At 44.5% G+C, this 23,792-nt stretch overlaps 1 protein-coding gene across 1 annotated transcript; it reads right to left on the bottom strand.

Annotated features, from left to right (window-relative positions):
• Nucleotides 1-27: 27 nt before the first annotated feature.
• Nucleotides 28-1,858, bottom strand: LOC147984365 (uncharacterized). The gene is made up of 2 exons (XM_087541067.1): nucleotides 1,809-1,858; nucleotides 28-1,723 (listed from the first exon to the last, which is right to left on the bottom strand). Exons 1-2 carry the CDS (start codon nucleotides 1,856-1,858, stop codon nucleotides 28-30), a joined length of 1,746 nt encoding a protein of 581 aa, XP_087397193.1.
• Nucleotides 1,859-23,792: the final 21,934 nt, after the last annotated feature.

The raw sequence follows: 23,792 nt of genomic DNA on the forward strand, positions 1-23,792 counted from the left end.
CATCTTTTCTGAATTTTTTTATCAGATTCATCCACATATGTCCAAAGCACTCCCTCTGCTCAGCATGGGAGAAAACATTTTTACTGCATTTTCCAACCCTTTACATGCATCTGTGTGGATGGCCAAAGGAGAAACTGGCCCTATGCATCTTTTCAGTTGCATCATGAACCATATCCATGATGCCTCTGTCTCTGATTGAAACATTCCTATTGCAATTGGGAACATCCAGTTGTGTCCATCTAGAGCATTGCATGCAGCCAACTGACCATTCCACTTTCCAGTCAAAAAAGATGAGTCTATGCTCAAATATGGACGACAACCTGCTTTGAATCCATCTATGCAAGGCTTCAAACACATAAAAAACTTGCTGAATAAAACCTTGCCATCCTCTGTTACCTCTGTATCTATCTCCACCACACTCCCAGGTGACCTCTTCTCCACCTCTTCTTTAAAACTATACAACATCCTAAATGTATTTGCCCAGTCACCATACAATGATTTCATGGCCATTTGTTTTGCTTTCCACACTGTGGTATATTGCAGCTGGATGGGGTACAGCTTCTCCAAGTCAACTTTAAGCCTCTTTGCAGTAGTGTTTGGAGTCTTGGCTAAAATAGGAGTAATCTTCTCTGTAACCCAAAGCTGTGATGTCATCTTTGAAACTCTCTGTGAAGTGGTCATACATGTATGCTGGTGTGGTATTTGATTTACCCTTACTGTACTTCCATCAGGTTGTAGTCTGGCAGACAAGTACCATTTGCAAGGATTGCCACCACCATCATAACCTTTGCACCGAGCATAAAATTTCTTTCGATCAGTCCACATAGTCTTGGCATCAAACTCTTTTTTCACTGCATAGGTCCTGAAAGACATCCTAAACTCCTTCATGCTTGGCCACAACTTTCCCACCTCAATAACTGGGTTCTCTTTGTCATACAAACAAACCAGCTCATTATCATCTGCATCATCCACATCATCTGCAGCCTCTCTCATCAGCTGTTCTTCATCCTCATTTGCATTTCTAGGGCCTGTGTTACCTTCAGCAGGCAAAGAACTGTCATCCTTCTCCTTATCTTTGTCATCAACTTGAATGCCAAACATTTCGGCCATATCAATGTCAGATATTGGTGTAATGACCAAATCTGTTTTTTCATTCAACTCTACTACATTCCAGTCAACAACAATCTTCCTAGCACCATGGGTTCCCTCCTCTCCATCTGCATCAATCCCTGTATCTTCAGCTACTACAGTCGGTTCAGTCAACAATGCCAACATCTTCTTTTGTGAAACCCACTCATCATCTTCCATCTGTGCAGCCCTCTTTGATTGCACATAACCAACTCTGGAATGAGTTTGCAGATCAATTAGCTCTGCATAAAATGTTACTTGTTTGCTTGCCCACCCTTCTTGCTGATCAATTTCAGCAACCATGGATTCTCCATCTTCAATTCTCACATATTCACCATTATAGTTATCGAAACCTTGCAGACATACCTCTTGTTCTGGACCCCAAACAATACTCTCCCCAATTCTCTCCACCAAATTGCCCACGGCCTTCTCCTTCATGCTCTCCAATTCCTGGGGATCAACATCTGCAAATTCGACATCCAACCTCACGGTGGTATCTCTATCAATGTCTTGGACACTGCCATCACTGAGCTTGGCTTTACAGGGAAACAATTCCACTATAATTGCGAATGTGGTGGCAGAATTTGAACCTCCCCTGTTTTGTCAATGGCAGGCAGCGGCGGCAGTCACTACCAAATCGAGTTCGATTCTAAATCGCCAAGAAAAGAGGGTGGCATTACCGATTTGAAGCACTGTCTCCTCGCTCCATCTCATCCAGCCCTCGCTTCATCTCCTATCCAATCGAGATTCTAAAACGCCAAGAAACAGGGGCAGCATGAGGCCACATATTTATCCAAAATTCAATGGAATGGGAGTAGTGTTTGGAAAATACTCACTCGCAATAGCCGATGCAGAGATAGGCGCTCCACCACCGGGCCGCGGAGAAGAAACAACCCCCGGATCCAATGGAGCCCGATTCTAAATCGCCAAGAAACAGAGGGCAGCATGAGGCCACAGATCCCCCAAAATTCTAGGGAGTGGGACTAGGGTTTCGGGCTCACCTCGCAATAGCTCTGCCGCTGCCAAGAAATGCGCTCCACCACTGCGGAGAAGAAACCGCTGCCGGAGAAGATGCTTACGGCGGCGCCGCTCGCTCAGTCCAGCACGGGCGAGTCGAGCACGGTCACACAGTCCCAGGTCGAGTCGTGGACGGTTGACTCTTGTCTACGTGGCCATAGGTGGACCCCACCAGTCAGAGCACATAACCCCCAGTGTCCTAACCAAACCTCAGCCTAACTAACAGCCAACTAGCCGCGTAAATGGTGTGTCGCATGGGAGCTATTTTTTCCAACGCAGATGTCGCATGAGAGCTATTACAGCCAACAACGTTGCATGAGAGACAGTTCACATCAACGACGTCGCATGGGAGCTATTCGCCCGTGCGGCTCGCGGCTGAGCTGCTCTTCGCCGGGGTCGCCGTCGTCTCCGTGCGCCACGCTGACAGGAAGCTAGTCGCCGAGTTCCCGGGGATTCGCCGCGCACCCAGGTACTCCGCCGCCTCCCCAGCTGTCCGAGCTTCGGATCGCGACGTGCGCGCGAGCGTCCAATGGCTCCGTTGGTCCGATGAGCATGGCTGTCGGCCATGGCCGTGGTCGTGTGCCACTGCCTCTCCCGCTGGAAGGACGGAGGCTCGCGACCAAGATCCGGGGAGAAGCTCCGTGACGACAAGCTCCTCTAGGAGCAGGGCGAGCACGTACTCCAAGAGCACGATGACGACGACAAGCTTGAGGCTCCTTCGGGCAACCTTAACGAGGAGGAGGGTGGCAGCTGGATGAGGGTTAAAATCACGCCGGAGTCACCGTGCTGTCCTCTGACGACACAGCCGGCGCCCCATGATCTTCAGGACGACGGCGGCGCGGCAGCTGGACCTCCCCGCCAGCCTGCCCAGCCAAACTCCACAAGCTGCAGCTCACGGATCCAATCCAAGAAACGTCCTGCCAGCTAGTGCCATGGTTCCCCAACGGAAGGAGCAGGTGAATTACTTGCTATTACTTAGAACTGCTTTCTCCTTTCTTCATTATCCTATTACAGAAGCTACACCATATGGTTATTTGATGATCTGTTAATTCTTCATGGCAATGTGGTTCGTCAATAGCCATTAGTGGTACATGCACGTGTGTTGAGTTTAATTTCAGTTATAGTTTGACTTAGTGGTCACTTGCTTTGTCGGTCTTTGCCCATGGAGTTTGGAATGCTCATATGATTTCTATTCAAAAAGTTTCCGAAATAGGAGGAACTTGGCAGCCATGCCATTGGTGACCTTCAGATAAGGTGTTGTTCCGTGCATTGTGCTTATCTTGCCAAGAACAAAAGAAGTGCTTACTCTGTGTCATGTTAGAATTTCTGATTCAGTAAACAAGTGGTCATGTATCAGGAGGAACGAGGAAGACGGACAGGAGGAGTTTGGTGCCAATTCTATAGGCGTAGAGGATTTTCCTTTGGACTATTATTAGGCTGTTTGTAGTTATTAATAGAATTATTAAGGGAGAGAAAGGAGGACCATTGGATTATAACAGACGGTAGATTATGCCTGCTAGAGCACCTGTACCGTAACAGCTGTACAGCAGAGGAGCCGAACCCAATTTTTAGACCCCCAGCCCTGACGTGGTCTCTCCCTTACCCATGTTGCAGCGACTGTGATGTAGGTTGTAGCATTGCCGCCGGTGTTGAACTTGACGGGTATGTGCTGGTCACTGGCAAGTTGAGCGGACGGGGCAGGTTTGTGGTGTCCGGGGACCTCCTCGTCGACGGCGCAGGAGGGTGGTGCTCGAGGAATCGCGCAAGTTTCTTTTCACAAAGTGTGTGCTTGAGATGGAGGACGGTATCGTTTCATACCTCATCGTTTTATGCGAGCATTGGATTGAATTTTCAGGGGATGATCTCTGAAGCTGTTCATGAGCTTCCTCCACCAATTAGACTGATGCTATGTAATTACTGGAGCTCTGAAGCTACAGTTACGGGGTTCAGTCTTTTTAGACCCTTTGACATCACATACCTCACACGATGTGTTAATGTTCTATATATACCTGACATAGCATTTTAACCATGCTACAAAACTAAATTTACCATGCTACAAAGTAAACTTGCCATGTTAGTTCACATAATGAATCCTTTGTGCAGGGAGTTCTAGCGACGCATTATACAAGGAGCTATGGCATGCTTGGGCTAGGCCGTTGATCACAGTGCCTCGCCAAGGTGAAATGATTTACTACTTTCCGCACGTTTATATTGGAACATGTATGTCTCACCGCATTGGCGTTTGCTCTTCTTGATGCCCCATAACCAATGAATGAATTTGCTACTCAAAACAAACAGTAGCTATTTGTGTTATGGGACACTGCTTTGTTTTTGTGTTAAAAATGACAATATGACTTTGTTTATGCGGAATAATCATCCATGTATTTAAAGTTCATCCACGTACATATTTAGAACCTGATATTCTCTAGTGTGGTCATGTATTAGTTGAAAAATGAATATCCATCAGAGGGTACCACCTTACATATAGTGCTTCTAGCCTTACAGGCCTCAGCAGAAGTCCCTTTGCCAAGCATCATGTGATGACTAACTTACTACTTGACAAACATCTTTGCTAACTGATAAAAGCAACAACGTAGGTAAATAAACTGATTTTCACATGTTATGACAAACTGATTTCTTCTAGCTGACAAAAAACCAGAGAAAACAGAGTACTAATACATAGAGAGATAGGTAAATAAACTGATTTTCACATGTTATGACAAACTGATTTCTTCCAGCTGACAAAAAACCAGAGAAAACAGAGTACTAATACATAGAGAGACTATATAATTGTTAAGGCTACTTTATGCATTAATTTGGGAATAGACCGAACATATCAGGATATACACGAGTTGATTGCGAAGGAAACAAATCATCATCTACTGATACTGTATTAAATGAACATTATCCATTCACATCTCCAGTATTGTACTATTATACATGACAGAGAATGACTAACAGTACTCGTTCTTCTCTTAAAGCTGTCAAGAAAATACAGTCAGTAGAAAAGTTAGGACTTGCCTACATACCTGGATATTTACATTCACATACAGAGACAATATATCTTCAATTCACATGTAGGACACAAGAATGTATAGTCACAAACTCACAATTCCATGGCAGCAAAAATCTTCAATAATCTGTGAACTCCATAAACAATGATATTATAGATCTCTTGTTTTGTTGATATATTGACATATAGAAGAAGGAGATGTAGTCTACAGGAGAGAAGCAACCATCAATGGTGTTAATGTCACCTCTCCATAGTACCATCGGTCCAAAGGCACTCAAGTACAAATCAAAACACAAAAATGACAAATGGCGCTGGGAGTTTGGAGCCCGCCCATCCGATTTAGATGATCTGGGAAAGAGCAATGATTTTTCCCTCTTGTGGATTTAAAATACAATTAGAAAAGTTCACTGAAAATGATGAATGGGTGTTTTAAGCTCACCCAACTTCCTTAGTTTTGAAAATGAACAAATCCCTCTCAAAACATAATTTAATACATCATATTTATGCAGACATTGCCAATTCACACGTGCGCTTTGTAGACTCAAGACCTGTATTATAGGTGTGCTAATGCCTAAAGTGGCAGAACAAATCATGCTCCTATGCACATCACAACAGACATGCATAAACACATCACAAATTTCTGAAGAAAAGGGTCGGGGTGTCACAAGGCCACATGATTTTCATAGGAAAGACTTCTGGTCATGTGTCATCTAAAAGTATATGCATGCAATGACCTTTTCTCTCTTGATGTTGGAAACATCTACCTGCCTGGAAAGATGCTAGAAGCATGATGCAGACCAACGGCAAAGTATTTTTCCCTAAGAAGCTACAGAGAGAGAGCAATGAGCCAGTGATCCTCACCTAGCTAGTGCGTGCACACACACACACACACACATCAAGCCAACACATTTAATTGATAGAAGGAACTTCATTTTATAATGGAATTCACTCTATCAGGCAAACTGCAGAATCTAGGTTCAGGATTTGACCGGTAAGTGAGAAGAATGCCATTGAGTTGATTTGTTGGTTAGCGACCCAAGTCCCTAATCTGCCGCTCCGTTGTAGCTTTGCTCGCCTCCTGCAGTTGGCGAGCAGAGGAACACCTCCACCTACTACAGAGCAGCATCACAAGACCACCCCAAAAGAAACAAAGAACAGATTAAGTGATGGGATTTCAGGCTCACCATGATAATAGTGCCACTTGGGTCTATAGGCATGAGCATTTCCTTGCTTCAGATCGCCTGCATTAGCATGGTAAAATAATAACATGCCAGTTAGAATGAGACACTACCGAGTTGTAATATAGCCATGATGAGATCCAGTCTTAGTAAATGATGGTCCAGGTGTAGTTTTTGGTTCTCAGTAAAGAAAAATTATCAGCAAAAGAAACCTATTTTTGATGATCTGCAAAGTCTAAACTGAACCAACTTCGAATTCTGGATGCGGGGGTGCAATGCAACTGAAGAGTAGCAGCACAATAAAATCCATTACAATGTAGAGATCCATAAAATCTTTTTATTCTTTCTAGAAAATATAGAATTATCCAACATGTGGAACAGCTGAATTTTTAAACTTAAACTAAGATCAGAAGTAAAGGTTCAGTCTTTTCAGTTTCTGTACTAATTCAGTTTGTGCACTAAAATTCATTTTCTGCACTAAAACAGAGTACATCTAAAGATTCAATTTCTGAACTATAGAAAGTTTGTGAAACAGCTGAATTTTTAAACTTAAACAGAGATCAAAAGTAAAGGTTCAATCTTTTCAGTTAAACAGAGATCAAATATACAATCCTTTCAGTTCAATAGAGATCAAATGTTCAGTTTTGGCTAACATACTGATCACATGTTCTCAATTATTGCCCTAAGGCAGATTCATATGAGTTCTTCTACATGAACAGAGCACATGTTTAGATCAACACAAACAGGAACAAAACCCTAGGCATGCTTCAAAAAAAGCCTCGATACCATAATTTCACATCATTCCATTGTCATATACATGAACGCCACAACAGAGCTGACGCAATCAACCTTGATCATAGATGGGAAAGACCCTACTGATTAAAGCATTGCGCTAATACAAACACCTACATTTCTATGATCATGAAAGCTTACCTGGATGCTTGATAGATTCAAAAATTTGTCTGTTATAATGTACTGTAGTTGTATACCAAACTTCTGTTGTTATTCTGTTCACTCTAGTTAATAACCCAGACCTGAATTCTATACTCTCTCACCCAATATCAGTACCAAAGCTCTCTCTCTCTCTCATTTTCTAGTCAGTACAGATGCAAACCAATATTAGTACAAAAGCACTACATCTCTCTTCTGTTCTTGCTCACATCTTATTTTCTCGGGGGTTGGGCTTCGCTGCCGTGTCAACTCTCATTGTCGTTGGATTGGATCTCGATTCAACAACTGCCCATATGCATATTACTCTTCCCTTCTGTCCACAAAATAGAGAACATCACATACATCAAACAATTATTCTGCAATGCTGAACAATGCCCAAGCACATGCTCTAGGGCTAAATTTCCAAGTAACACATACATGACAGCAAAATTCAAGAAAATCGAACTGTACCTAGCAACAGAACCGTGGGGCAAATTAACAGCAATCCATCAGTGACTCGTGCAGTAAACTGAACATCAAAGGATTGTGAAAGCAACCTTTTGAAGCTGATTTAAAAATCAAAGCCATATTGACTCGTACAGTAAACTGAACATCCAAAAGGGGATGATGCTGCTTGGACATAACACAAGCACACCTCATGAGAGAGATATGTCAGTTCTAGCTATTGCTTTTTCCCATACACGAAAAGAAATATTGCATCTACATATGAAAAATAAGATCAACTGCTTTCAGCACATGGATCAAATCAACAACAAGCTATAACAAACTTCAACATAGGCCAGCAGTGAAACAATAGGGGATTTTTTTACCAAAAACAATAACATCAAGATGCTACTTGCCCCATGTCTTGTAGAATTAATTAGGAACTTGATTCATACCTACTACAGGCGAACAGGAAGCAGTGCACGGGCATGGAGGTGGTAGAGCTTCTCCTTCCTCTTTTCCTCCTGCTCCATTCTTTTTCCACATCCGAGGAACATCCACGTACCAAGAAACGACCCTGGCATGAAACCCTAGCCATCACAATGTGCAGCCGAGAAAGCCAAAAAAAACGACCCTGGTTAATTGTCCAACAGAGAAAATCAAGGAATGATGGAGAGGGGAATTCGGTAGTGCAAGAGAGGGCGATTTTATACCTACTATGTTGACCCCGACTGCCGAAGAACACCGCCATGGTGGCATCGAGCAACCACGCGTCGCAGGACTAGAGGTGGAAGGCGAGGAGGACCAGCGCCCAGGCGACGGCGGAGACGACGAGAAGCCGCGGCCACGCCGACCCCCTGGGCCACGCCGCCCGCGCCGCGTCCCATACGCCGCCGCCTTTGCCTCGCCTTGCCATTCCTGCTTCCCTCCCGCGTGAGCCGGGGACGGGGCGGGGGATTAGGGTTTGGGCGGCACCATGTCGGAGGGGGGCAGAAGGAGGAGGACGTGAGGGGAGGAGGCCGGGCGCCAGCGGGGAAGGAGGAAGCAGCGACAGCGGGCTTGGGCCTAGGGTTTGGAAGAGGAAGGAGAGAGAGGTGAGGCGGGAGGAAGAGGAAGGCGGCGCGAGTGCGGCTGTGCGGGAGGAGCGACGGCTAGGTCTCCTCTCCATAAGAGCGGCCCCCCTTTATACCACAGGACGCGAAATGACGAAAATGCCCTTATGGGGGCACCGATTTTACAGGCGGTGGCAGCGCGGTTTGGACACTGTTTCGATCTACAGTGACTCGCCTCGATCTAACGGACTGTATCTACTCATCTCGTGATCGGACGGACGAGAACGCATCAAGGACCAGATCCGACGGCCAAGAATCGCTAAACTCCAAGGAGGCTGGGTTCCTCCCACTATGTATCTTTCTGGATTCTATTCGTCTTAACAGAGATTTCAACACGTGACTACATACGGAGCAAAATGAGTGAATCTACACTCTAAAATATGTCTATATACATCCGTATGTGCCAGTCCATTTGAAATCTCTAAAAAGACAAATATTTGAGTAGTCACTCGTTGAAATCTCTAGAAAGACAAATACTTCGGAGTATATTTAAGAACCGAGGGGGTAGTGCACAACCGCATGGGAGACTCAACCCGGTCGTTGCGCCGCATTAATAGTGAGTAATGAGCAGTCAAATCATAAGCCCCACCTTTCCCACTGTAAGTTGCTCTGAAGAAGCAACCATCAATACGTTCTTATTTGAATCGGCTCATACTACTCCATCCGTCACTGTTTATACAGCGCGCTTCAGAAAAAAGAAAAAAAATCTATGGGACCAAGGCGACTAGCGATCGGCCTGAAAAATAGCATTGGTAGTTATAGCACGGCGTCTATTACTAGGGGGAATAATGCGTACACACATGCATGCAGTGCTTCTACCCCGGGTACACACATGCATGCACTCCGTAGTGGTACAGTACATGGAGAGAAAATTGTGGACTTGATTGCGGTTACCACGCCCTAATTAATTGAGCATTAAACCAAATGCGTCTAAAGTCTCTCTGGTGGTGGAAATGCATTGAGAGAAGTGCATCATAATGAAGCGCGCCCTGTAAACTGTGACGGAGGGTGGAGTAGTATGAAGGTGCAAAACCAAGTACGCGTACTATTGCGCTTGGCTCTTCGCCCCTTCGTGAAGTCGAACAATGATGGTACTCCGCATGTTGGGTACTACAGTGTATGCCTCTGACAATCTGACACCGAATGGACTGATGCATGTCCACCGAGGGTAGGTTGCATTAGTCAAAAGGCATAAGCGAGCTTCACCTTGTCCTGCAAGCTTCTCCTCGTTCTGTGAGTTGACGGGACACACCAAAAAGTAGTGCTAGTCCATACTCCCTCCTTTCCGGTTAATATGGCTTAATCTTTTTTGCGGGTAAATGAGAGAGCTTTATTCATATATAAGCATTCTTAGGACGATCAGCCAAGATACTGGTCACTAGGAAGCGAGGTACCCTGCAAAAAAAAAGTAGGAAGCGAGGTGTTTCATCAAGCCAGCTCTCGGCCACATTCAAAGTGCAGCAAGCACGGTTCGCACGAAGATGCACCACAAGGTTTGCTGACCTGTTTACATGCTGAATAACAAAAGGGAGAAAATATTACTGAGTGCTACTATTTGTAACGGGATATGAGCTAGAATTAAGCGAGAATTGTGGCGAGTGTTCCATGCAATCAACTTCCATTATCACATGCGAGAACCCTTGAAGAGAACCAAATGTGTTGAAGATTGCTTTATCACATTTTAAAATTATAATAAGAGTGCAGACGCTCCTCCATACGGTTCCTAGTACTAGTATAATACGTACCTTTATGGACTATAGTCGTACGGTTCCTAGTACTAGTATAGTACGTACCTTTATGGACTATAGTCGTAGTACTAGTAAACTTTGCGCTTGGCTGTTCGGAAAGTCGAACAATAATAGCACTAGTAGTATAGTGTATGCTTCTGGCAATCTGACACCGAATTAACTGTTGCACGTCCACCGCCTGAGCGAGGGAGAGCTTGCATTAGTTAAAAGTTTCTCCTTGTCCTGCGAGCCACCGCGCGCAAGCTTCTCGCGTCCTGCAACCTTCTCCTCTTTCGGCAAGTTGACGGGACACAGCAAAGTAATGCTAGTCCATGCTGCCTCCTCTCTGGTTAATATGGCTTAATTTCAAATGAGATAAATACACTGTCTGTCACTGTATATTTGTAAAAATACGGTCAGTGCACTTCATAATACGCTCATTGCGCTCAATATATATATTTTTCGATGTTCATACGATCACTAGCTCACCCTGACCGCATATGTGTGTGCATACACGTGTAGGTTGAGCACTTGAGCGTGACCGTGTGTGTTCCGTCGTGTGCTCGGACATGCATGCATTAGGGCGTCACGCGCGTTTTTGCGTCCATGTGTACGTGTGACTGTTGCATACACGTAGGGGGAGTACGTGTAGGGGCCACTAAGGAGCAGTCAAATCATACAGTAAGTTAGTCGGAAGAAGCAACCATCATTTCACTCTTGAATGACACGTACGTAATATAAAATGGTTGATATGGAGAGAAAAAGAAAACCACTATATATACACTAGCAGGAGCCTAAGCTACAAGCCTGCTTGCTTAGGTTGCTCTCTTCACAAGCATAGAACGACGGGCCTGATCCCACAGCTGGGGGAAGGGAACAATGTTCTGCGTAGACGGGGTCGACATCGGCGAGGGAGAAAACCCACAGTCGGTGCGTCCCAATCGGGGGTCACCGCGGTATGGGCCGATGCCGCGTCCCAACCGCCCTTCTAGCTACAGCCCGACGTTCCAGGTAGTCCATCTTCCTTTTGGAGCCGGCGTGCTCCACTGCTGTAGCTCCATCTCCATGTCGATATTTCTCTACTTCTACCGGCTTCTACTTGTATGAGTTTATGTCTCATGAACTAGTGCCAGTACTATTATTCTAATCACATTTCTTCAATATCTTTGCCATCAGGGATGCTCAGGTCGATTTTAGTGGAACTGCACAAAAGCATCGTATGATCCGAGGGTGCCAGCTGTCTTTCCTTCGACAGGTTCTACCTAGGCAGGAAATTAAATCATGTTTAGGGTTTAGGGTTTAAGTCGTAGTGACCCCACAAGTAGTTTTTCTATCGTACACGCTCTCACAACTTTTTTCTTTAGTTGTGAAGTAAATATTGGCTATGATCTGTGAATCATTGAGATGCATCAGCATGCGTGTTAGTTTTCCTTTGTATTTGATGGAATGTTGTAACGGGGCAACCTTGGAATAGGAATGAAAAGGGAGTGGAAAAGTTTCCGTTTTTCCAGAGAAAAAATGGAAACATAGAGAAACCAACGTTTCGTTTCGTTGGATCGCGCCATCGAGCAAAACCAACGTTTAAATCACGTCTGTCGTGTTCGTGTCTCACCCTCCTCCACGGCTCGACCCCAAACGGTCGCGCGGCATGCCACTCACCGCAAACCGAGTAGTATATCATAACTTTCCCGCCTGCTTGTCGATGGATCGCGCCATGGAGTACTAGCACTACTGGAAGAGATTGACGAGTTGGGGGAGGACAGCTAGCTATAGCATGGACTCCCAAGAACTTACTACTGGAAGAGATCGCGCATATTGTAGCCGGCTATTGCGGCCTTTGAATGCGGAGCAGCCGCGTGCACCCGGAAGCGGCGCGGGCGACGCTCTCTCGGCCTGCGCGCCACTTCAATGCCGGCGCCAGTGACAGGTCGCGTCTGCTCCGGCCGGGCATGAATGCGGCACTGACCGTTTCGGGCGGGAAGCACGCGCGGGTGATGAAGAGGGTTCGGGCTGTTTAGGACCGGCCGTGGCAGGGGTCTGGACGTGCGCAAACAAGAGATGTTGTACCTTAATATTACTGCGTATATAATTAACAACGTAAATAATGTGCCAGTTGGAAAAATATGATTGGAGATGGAGATGAAAATGGAATTTTATGTAAACACGGACATGCATGTCTATGTCTATGTGTGTGTGCGTGACGACTCTCGCGACCTAGAAGCGGGGGCGTGTTTTTGATCGAGTTTTCTTTCTTGATATGTTAAAATCAGTTTGTCTAATTCACATCTAGATGTTATTTAAGGACATCACATCTAAGCTCTCACAAGTATATAATGTAGCAACAAGAAAAAAAACTAGAAAAAGACCACAAACAGAGTGGACATCAACTTATATGTGACATAACTATGTCACATCTAGATGTGTCCTAGACAGACCCTTAAAAAATTGTTCGCCAGTTTTCATTTCTTTTTTCCGGGAACGCGCGTATTCTATTTAAAACCACTGCTATGGAGAGATTTTTTTACTTCATTATAGCCTCTTATTTGATAGTTTCTCGCGTCTCGCTCTCTCACCCTCTCCATATCAAAACAAGATGACAGTGTCCACTCTATCTCTCTCCTCACCGGTGGTCACAGATCCGGCCGAATCCCATCCGCTGCGGGAGGTGAGGAGGTGCAGCATTGACGTTGTCGCCGTCGGCGACGGAGGAAGCCGATGCGCACCGTCCTCTCGAAGCCGGCGCTGGCGCGGACGAAGATCCTCCGCGCCCTTGTTCGCTGCCGTCGTGTGGGCAGATCCCGCCCGCCCGCCTAAACAACATCTCGCCAGCTCCCCAGGTATAACTTCTTGTACTGGTCCAGCTCCCCAGGTCGCTGCGTGGGGGTTTTCTTCTATGCGACTACTCCCCAGCTCCCCATGCATAGTAGCTAGGGTTCGTCGGTTGGTCCAACATCACCTACTAGTACTATTATAGAGGAAATGCCACTCAAAAAGTTGTCCTGATTTATGCCTCGGTGAAGGTATACATGTTGTTTCGACAAAAAGTACATGGTGGTTGTGCGGTCATTGTCCATATGGTGGTAGTACTATCACTGGTTAAATGAAGAAATGCTTTTTTTCTCGGGTATCCTGGTTTAGTTCCCATCAAGATAATTATGATGCTTCTGTTTGTTGGTGTACTTTTCATTAATTCTTATTGACAATTGAGATGTCATTGCTAACCCTTTTTATATTTTTGGAAACAGCGATGCGTGTCTCCATACCCGGGCATGTCTTCCTCAATTTTAGTGGAACTGCACAAAATTGGATGGCCATTGTTGTTCCGCCTCACTGTCCTCTGCCACGTGGTTCTTCCTTCCTCGAGCTTGATTACTGAGAAGAAACAGACCACAGTGAGGATTTGTCGAACTTCTTAGGTGCCTCTCCCAAACTTGATGACAAATGGATGATGCATCACCACGATGACCTATCAATGCTCATGGTTTCGCCTCATGGTTGCGTCGGCTGGTGAAGCTGATCGATTTTTGACGAAAAACAAGTTGTCTTCCATTAGTGCTCTTTGCTTGTTATGCACAAAGATGATATCCTTCGTTAGTTCACCTTGGTTGCATTGGAGACACAGTCATCTTTCACGTTGGTGCAATTTTCACTAGGGTTTTACGACAGGTGGGCCCACAATGTGGCTGGCTCACCTGTCATACAGCCAAAAGCAGGTACAGTGAAGGCACCGGAGCTCAGTCCGTACTACAGTAGTATATATATAAGCGGGAGCCTCAGTGCTTGTTCGCTAGGGTTTGCACTCTCCACACGCTCGCCGGACTACATATATGTTACACGCTGGAGGCTCAGCGTTCATTTGCTAGGGTTTGCTATATTCATGGTCTCTCACCCTCTCTTCACAAGATCTAAACAAGATTGCGTTGGCCTCTTGTCTCTCTCTCCCCCCTGTAGCGACCAGACCTCAAACGGTCCAATCTCTGTGCTCCGGTGTCATCCCTGAATCAGTAATGCTGACACCACACAGTACTTGAAGGATTTATAACGGAGTAGCAATCACACGCTTATTACATCGAGTGTCTCAAAAGAGAACCTATTACAATAAATATGGCTTAAGGCCATCTAATAACGATAACAGCGGAAGGCTTGGAAGATAAGTGAGTCCATCAACTCCAACGACATCACTGAGTATAGAACCACGACCTAAAAACTCCTTAATCGTCGTCTGAAAATTCTACAACATAAACGTTGCAGCCCGAAACGGGTCAGCACATGGAATATGCTGGCAAAGTAACACATAGAGAGTAATGGAATGAAACAGCTATTCTATATGCATATCTGGCTGGTGGAAAGCTTTATGGTTACAGTTTTACGTAAAGCCAATTTTTTCCTACTGCAAAGGAATAATTTTTATTTAACTATCATGGTAGTTGTTAAACGTTGAGAATGGTTGACAGCATTCTCAATCCCAATTAAGCATCATCATTAAACAAACCCAGCAAAATTAATTTTTAGAGTAACATGTTGAGATGCACATGATAATCCAGGTACTAGATACTCAAGATGTCCATAACCGGGGACACGGCTAATCATGATTAGTTTATACACTCTGTAGAGGTTTGCGCACTTTTCCCCACAAGACTCGATCGCCTCCGTTTGGTTTCTCACACTACATGTTGTTTGAGAAGATGGATGACCGAGACATAGTCTTTCAGAAGCGCTAGCACCTTACGATCGGGTAGACCGTTACACCTACTTTCCCCTACATCTGCTAGTCTACCACTGTAAGAGTTCGCACAACTTAATCAACTATGCTAGAGCCCATAATAGCTTGTGGCTGCACACAGAAGTTTCTAGCATGAATAATCTCATGATCCCTTTGAGCCTGGGTGGCGGTCCATAAAGAAAACAGGCAATCCTGGAATACCCAGGTACCTCAATCCACCCAGATGTGTGTTTAAGTTGCCACCTTAAGTAAACCATTAATTAACAATCTCACATCTATCATGGATACACTCACCCAATCCACGTCTACTAGCATAGCATGGCATAATAAGCAAACATAGAAGTAACACACAAAGGTTTGATAATAAACAGGTAATAGGTACTACCTCAACTACTTCCCAAACCCACAATTTAATTAGATCCTAATCATGCAATGTGTGAGGATTGATCTAATGCAATGAAAATGGGTAGTGGGAAAGCATGATCAAAGTGTTACTTGCCTTGCCGATGATCCGGGAAACCTAGCGATTCGAAGTAGCAAGCGGCGCACTCCGGGTACTCTATCACAAACAAACAAGCATACAATAAGTACTCAACTAATGCACAGGTAAAACTCAAATAAGAGATCTAACCAGAAAGTTCAACTTAAGAACTCTGGTTGGCAAAAAGAGTCAAATCGAACGAAGCAACGAAAAACAAACGGCAAAATAAACAAGCTTCATTTACTATTCTGGATCTAAGGCAATTTTTATAGTGACAAAAACTTGTTTAAGTTGGTTAATCGGAAAGAGGGTTTCGAGATGAAACTCCAGGCGCTTGAATCGCCTGATTCCAATAAACGAGCGAAGAGTTAGACTAAAACAAAAATCGGATCAGAAAAATCGCGGATTTAATCCGAGAAAAAGAAAAATGACGAACGTTCGCTAGAACGAACGAATGGACGAACGCTCGCAATTTAAATAAACCGGAAAACCGATTCATTTAAAAGAAAAACCAAAACTAAAAAAAGAGCAAAACCGTCGGAAAACCGAACGGTTTTTCGGGAAAAACCAGCGACTAAAAAAAACTATCTCCGGCAACTCCGGCGGGCAGCGGTCGGCGGCGGCGCGGGGCGGCTTAGTGTGGTGGCGGTGGCGCTAGGCGGCGTCGAAGGCGGCGGCGGCGCTAGGGCGGCGGGGGCTGGGCGCTAGGGTTTGGGAGGTTCCGGGCTGGGCTCCCCGGCTTATAAAGCCTGGACGGGCCTAGTGTCCGGGTCGGACACAAGCCGTAGGTCGGTTGCGTTTTTTTAGTTACGCTCAGAAAAAAAACAGGAATACTAAACGGACTCCAAAAATCCCGAAATAAAATTTCCCCGGCTTCTAAAATCAGGCCGCACAAGATGAACATTTATTTGGGGCCTAAATGCAATTTTTAAAAACGCGCATTTTTCCTAAATTCAAATAAAATAGCAAATAAAACCAAAATAAAATCTTATTTGATTTTTTTATTAAATCATCAATATTTCTTTATTTTGGGAAAGTCATTTTATTCCCTCTCTCATATTTTTGTAATATAAATAATTGAAGATAAAATAAATAAAATCAAATGATCCTATTTCTAAAATTTGAGACAACTCAAATATGAAAATAACGAAATCCCCAACTCTCTCCGAGGGTCCTTGAGTTGCGTGAAATTTCTAGGATCAACCAAAATGCAATAAATATGATATGCAATGATGATCTAGTGTATAACATTCCAAATTGAAAATTTGGGATGTTACAAACCTACCCCCCTTAAGATGAATCTCGCCCTCGAGATTCGGGTTGGCTAGAAAATAGGTGAGGGTGGCCCTTCAGCAAATCTTCCTCTCGTTCCCAGGTGGCTTCATCCTCCGTGTGATGGCTCCACTGAACCTTCCAAAACTTGATAATCTTGCCGCGGGTGACTCGACTGGCATACTCTAGAATATTTACTGGTTTCTCCTCATAGGTCAAATCACTGTCCAACTGAATTGCTTCCAGTGGTAACGTATCTCTCAGTGGTATGTCAGCCATCTCTACGTGGCACTTCTTCAACTGGGATACATGGAACACGTCGTGAACTCCCGACAATCCTTCGGGCAATTCCAACTTGTAGGCTACTTCTCCCATACGCTCCAAAACTTTGTATGGGCCTACAAAACGTGGCGCTAATTTTTCCTTAACTCCAAAGCGCTTAACTCCTCGAAGTGGTGATACTCGAAGGTAAACTCGGTCTTCGACTTCGTAAACTGTCTCCTTATGATTAGAATCGGCATAACTCTTCTGCCTGGATTGAGCTACCTTCAGCCTGTCGCGAATTAATTTCACTTTCTGTTCAGATTCCTTTATCAGATCCGGTCCAAACAACTGGCGGTCTCCAACTTCATTCCAGGACAATGGGGTCCTGCACCTCCTTCCGTACAAGGCTTCGAAAGGGGCCATCTTCAAACTGGATTGATAGTTGTTGTTGTAAGAGAACTCTGCATACGGCAAATTCTCGTCCCAACTAGATTCGTAATCTAGCGCACAAGCTCTTAGCATATCCTCTAAAATCTGATTGACTCTCTCAGTCTATCCATCTGTCTACGGGTGGAAAGCTGTGCTAAAACTCCAGTCTGGTTCCCAAAGTTTCATGCAACTGATTCCAGAACTTTGAGGTAAACTGGGTTCCTCTATCTGATACTATGCTCCTTGAAACTCCATGCAGACAAACGATTCTAGTCATGTATATCTTTGCCAACTTTGCACTTGTATAGGTAGTCTTCACTGGAATGAAATGAGCTACCTTTGTCAAACGATCGACTACAACCCATATCGAGTCATAGCCTGAACGTGTTCTGGGCAATCCTATAATAAAATCCATGCCTAACTTATCTCACTTCCGTTCGGGTATCGGCAATGGCTGTAGCAATCCGGCTGGCTTCTGATGCTCTGCCTTTACTCTCTGACATACATCACAAACTGCTACATACTCCGCAATATCCTTTTTCATTCCGGTCCACCAGAAAATATCCTTCAAATCCAAATACATCTTGGTATTTCCTGGGTGAATCGAATACGGTGAATCATGGGCCTCTCGTAAAATTAACTTCCTGATCTCCAGATCATTTGGCACATAAACACAGTCTTCAAACCATAAGGTATCGTGCTCATCCTCACGAAATCCCTTAGCTTTTCCTCTGCTCATTTTCTCCTTTATCTCGGCAATCTCCTTATCAGTCTTTTGGGCTTCTCTGATCCTATCCATCAACATAGACTGAATCTCCAATGCTGCTACATAGCCTCTTGAAACTATTTCCAAACAAAGCTCTCGAAGATTTTCGGCTAACTCCCTTGGTAAATCTCCCGTCATTAAGGTGTTGACGTGGCTCTTATGGCTCAACGCATCAGCTACTACGTTAGTCTTTCCGGGGTGATAATGCAATTTCATATCATAATCCTTGATGAGCTCCAACCATCTCCTTTGTCTGATATTCAACTCCTTCTGTGTGAAAATATACTTCAAACTTTTATGATCTGTGTACACCTCGCAATGGTTTCCAATCAGAAAATGTCTCCAAGTCTTCAGTGAATGCACTACGGCTGCTAACTCCAAATCATGCGTAGCATAATTCAACTCATGGGGCTTAAGCTGTCGTGAGGCATATGAAACAACTCTTCCTTCCTGCATAAGCACTGCTCCAAGTCCTCGACGTGAAGTGTCACAATACACCTCATAATCCTTGGTCTGGTCTGGCAAAATCAACACTGGTGAGGTAACCAAACGTTTTTTCAACTCCTGGAAACTAACCTCACATTCCTTAGTCCATTTGAACTTGGTATCCTTCTTCAACAACTCCGTCATAGGCTTCGCAATCTTTGAGAAATTCTCAATAAACCTCCGGTAGTATACTGCGAGTCCAAGAAAACTCCGGATCTCTCCAACTGTTGTTGGCGCTTCCCAGTTGGTCACAGTATCAACTTTAGTGGGATCTACTGCTATGCCTTCTCTGGATATAACGTGTCCGAGAAATCCAACTTCTTTCAACCAAAACTCACATTTGCTAAATTTGGCATATAATTGATGTTCTCTGAGCTTTCCAAGAACCAAACACTAATGCTCCTTATACTCCTCTTCATTTTTCGAGTAAACCAGGATATCATCAATGAACACTACGACGAACTGGTGGTAAAAGCCATCTTGGGTATATCTTGTTCTCGAATCTTCAACTGGTGGTATCCTGGTCGCAGATCGATCTTGGAAAATACCTTAGCTCCTTGCAATCGATCAAACGGATCATTGATCATTGGTAGTGGGTACTTGTTCTTGATGGTTACTTCATTCAATCCTCGATAATCAACAACCATCCTTAACGATCCATCCTTCTTCTCCACTAGAAGTACTAGCGATCCCCAAGGCGATGAACTTGGGTGAATGCATCCTTTATCCAGTAACTCCTTAATTTGCTTCTTAATTTTCACCAAATCCTTTGTAGGCATCCTATATGGTCTCTTTGATATTGGCCCGGTGCTTGGCAAAAGCTCAATCAAAAACTCAATATCTCTATCCGGTGGCATGCCTGGCAATTCCTCAGGAAATACATCAGGGAAATCCTTCACTACTGGTACTTCCTCATGCACAACTCCTGTTAAACAATTTACTTGAGTCCTCTTCGGCACATGTCGGGATACATACTTGATCCTTCTCCCTTCTGGGGTGGTAAGCAAGATTGACTTACTGGAGCAATCAATGTTTCCTCCATACATCGACAACCAATCCATACCCAGAATTACATGCAAACCTTGTGATTCAATATTATCAAATCTGAGGGGAACACATGCCTACCTATACTTAATGGCACTTGAAAACATCCTTGACTAGCCATATACTCCGCTCTTGGTGAGCTTACTAACATAGGTGTTCTAAGTACTTTGGTGGGCATATTATACTTATCCACAAATCCCCTTGATATGTATGAATGCGATGCACCAGTATCGAAAAGAACAAGTGCAGTAAATGACTTAACCAAAAACTTACCGATTACTGCATCCGGCTGCTCTTCAACCTCCTCCACGTTAACGTGGTTTACCTGTCCCCTATTGAAAGGGTTCGGCTTCTTCCTAGAGCTTCCATTGCCATTTCCATTCTGTGATTCAGGACATTCATTGGCATAATGTCCGGTCTTCTGGCACTTAAAGCAAGTGACTTGGCTCAGGTCTCTCTTGGCTGGGGTCGATGGGTTGGTGCGGTTCTGGCCGTTGCTTCCTTCATTCCCATTACCATTCTTGGTGCCATTGTGATTGTGCGAGCTACCTCCTCCATGGGTATGCTGTAAATGTCCTCCCGGTCTAGGGGTAAAACATGGCTTCTGCTGAGCTCCTGAAGTGTGCTTCCCTTGTCCATACTTCCTCTTGCGATTCTCAATCTGCTACTGCTTCCCTTCAACCATGAGAGCACGATCTACCAACTCCTGGTAGCTGTTGAAGGTGGCTACCATCAACTGCATGCTCAACTCATCATTCAGTCCTTCCAGAAACTTCTCCTACTTTGCTGCATCAGTTGCAACGTCATCTGGGGCATAACGTGCTAGCTTACTAAAATCCTCTACATACTGGCCAACTGTCCGTCCTCCTTGGCGCAAGTTGCGAAACTCTCGCTTCTTCATGGCCATAGCTCCTGCTGAAACATGGGCAGTTCGAAAAGCCTGCTGGAACTGGTCCCACGTGACAGTGTCGACAGGGAAAGTGGCTGTGAAATTCTCCCACCATGATGTTGCTGGTCCTTCAAGCTGATGTGCAGCAAACTTCACCTTCTCCGCATCCGTGCATCCTGCTGTGGTCAACTCTCTAGCTGTCTTGCGGAGCCAATCATCTGCTACTATCGACTCAGTGCTACTGGAAAACACCGGCGGACTCAGCCTAAGAAAACGGGCTAAGTGATTAACAGGTGGTGGTGGGTTGTTGTTGTTCCCCTGATTCTGATTCTGGACTAACAACTGCATCAATGTGTTCTGCTGCTGGATCAACTGGGTGAGCTCCGGTGGAAAGGTAAATCCGGGGTCACGTCTCGGAGGCATCTGAGGTTTCAGAAAAGATGAGATTTAAGAATAGAGGGGGTCTAAAGAGAAAACACTACCCATATGCACATGAGGCAAAAGCAAACAATTCACTTCATTCAATCAATCAAACAAGGGCATACAATCGACCTAACTATCACAAAAGTGCTCGGACTACTATATTTACATGGTGGACTACTACTACTGATGAGGTGGTATACTAGAAATATTCTTCGGTTGCAGACTCCATGATATCTGCTCCAGCTTCATCAACATAGTCATCATCGCTATCATCTGGATCCGAGTCGGCGTCGTCGATGATGATGTAGTCTTCCGGGCGAATCTCCTTGGGTTCTTCGTCTTCTACTACTGATGTAGGGCCTCCCATAAATATTCCAATCTTCATTGTTAGGTCGGCATTCTTATCCACTAATACTTCAATTTCCTCTTCATAATCTTCACAAGTAGCCTTTAGTTCTTCCTCCAGTTCCTTGATTCTTGTCTTTGCCTTCTTCAGATCTATCATGTCGGCGCACATCTGGTTCTCCTGACGTCGAATGTGCTGGTTTAACTCCTAGATAAAAGCTACAATTGATCTATCCTTCCTGGTGCTGATCATCTCCCAGTGCTCATCTCGGCGCCCACAAATCTGGTAGATATTATCCTTGAGATCATTGCGGTAGACTTCTCCAATGCGTCCCATGGCGATGTGAGCCGCCATGCTCTTTCCTAGACTCCAAGTTGGTGCATCAAAAGAAAACTCTATGGGCTCAGTGACTGGCATGAACGTCCTTCCTGGAACTTGAACTTGAATCATCCAGCGCTCTTCTTCAGGTAAAGTGGCGTTGTAGGTTCCGGTGAAGCTTGGTACTCCTATGTTCACATATCTAGTGACTTCCTTCAAATGTCCAAAGGGTGTATCTTCATCCGGTTGAGTGAACTTGTTCCTTGCATCCGCCATTCCTAAAAGAGTAGAAAAGATGAGAAGATAGAAAGAGAAGAGCGTGAGTAGTGATCTAGGTCTTTTAGCTTAGTGGTCATGTCCTACAGTCAGCGTGTGCTCTGATACCATCTTGTAGCGACTAGACCTCAAACGGTCCAATCTCTGTGCTCCGGTGTCATACCTGGATCAGTAATGCTGACACCACACAGTACTTGAAGGATTTATAACAGAGTAGCAATCACACACTTATTACACCGAGTGTCTCAAAAGAGAACCTATTATAATAAATATGGCTTAAGGCCATCGAATAACGATAACAGCGGAAGGCTTGGAAGATAAGTGAGTCCATCAACTCCAACAGCATGACTGAGTATAGAACCACGACCTAAAAACTCCTTAATCGTCGTCTGAAAAGTCTGCAACATAAACGCTACAACCCGAAATGGGTCAGCACATGGAATATGCTGGCAAAGTAACACATAGAGAGTAATGGAATGAAACAGCTATTCTATATGCATATTTGGCTGGTGGAAAGCTCTATGGTTACAGTTTTGCGTAAAGCCAATTTTCCCTACTGCAAAGGAATAATTTTTATTTAACTATCATGGTAGTTGTTAAACATTGAGAATGGTTGACAGCATTCTCAATCCCAATTAAGCATCATCATTAAACAAACCCAGCAAAACTAATTTTTAGAGTAACATGTTGAGATGCACATGATAATCCAGGTACTAGATACTCAAGATGTCCATAACCGGGGACATGGCTAATCATGATTAGTTTATACACTCTGCTGAGGTTTGCACACTTTTCCCCACAAGACTCGATCGCCTCCGTTTGGTTTCTCGCACTACATGGTGTTTGAGAAGATGGATGAGCGAGACATAGTCTTTCAGAAGCGCTAGCACCTTACGATCGGGTAGACCGTTACACCTACTTTCCCCTACATCTGCTAGTCTACCACTGTAAGAGTTCGCACAACTTAATCAACTATGCTAGAGCCCATAATAGCTTGTGGCTGCACACGGAAGTTTCTAGCATGAATAATCTCATGATCCCTTTGAGTCTGAGTGGCGGTCCATAAAGAAAACAGGCAATCCTGGAATACCCAGGTACCTCAATCCACCCAGATGTGTGTTTAAGTTGCCACCTTAAGTAAACCATTAATTAACAATCTCACATCTGTCATGGATACACTCACCCAATCCACGTCTACTAGCATAGCATGGCATAATAAGCAAACATAGAAGTAACACACAAAGGTTTGATAATAAACAAGTAATAGGTACTACCTCAACTACTTCCCAAACCCACAATTTAATTAGATCCTAATCATGCAATGTGTGAGGATTGATCTAATGCAATAAAACTGGGTAGTGGGAAAGCATGATCAAAGTGTTACTTGCCTTGTTGATAATCCGGGAAACCTAGCGATTCGAAGTAGCAAGCGGCGCACTCCGGGTACTCTATCACAAACAAACAAGCATACAATAAGTACTCAACTAATGCACATGTAAAACTCAAATAAGAGATCTAACTAGAAA

Source organism: Triticum urartu, chromosome 2A, assembly GCF_056163025.1.
Source record: "Triticum urartu cultivar PI428250 chromosome 2A, HENAU_Tu73, whole genome shotgun sequence".
In the NCBI taxonomy this organism is placed as follows: Eukaryota; Viridiplantae; Streptophyta; class Magnoliopsida; order Poales; family Poaceae; genus Triticum; species Triticum urartu.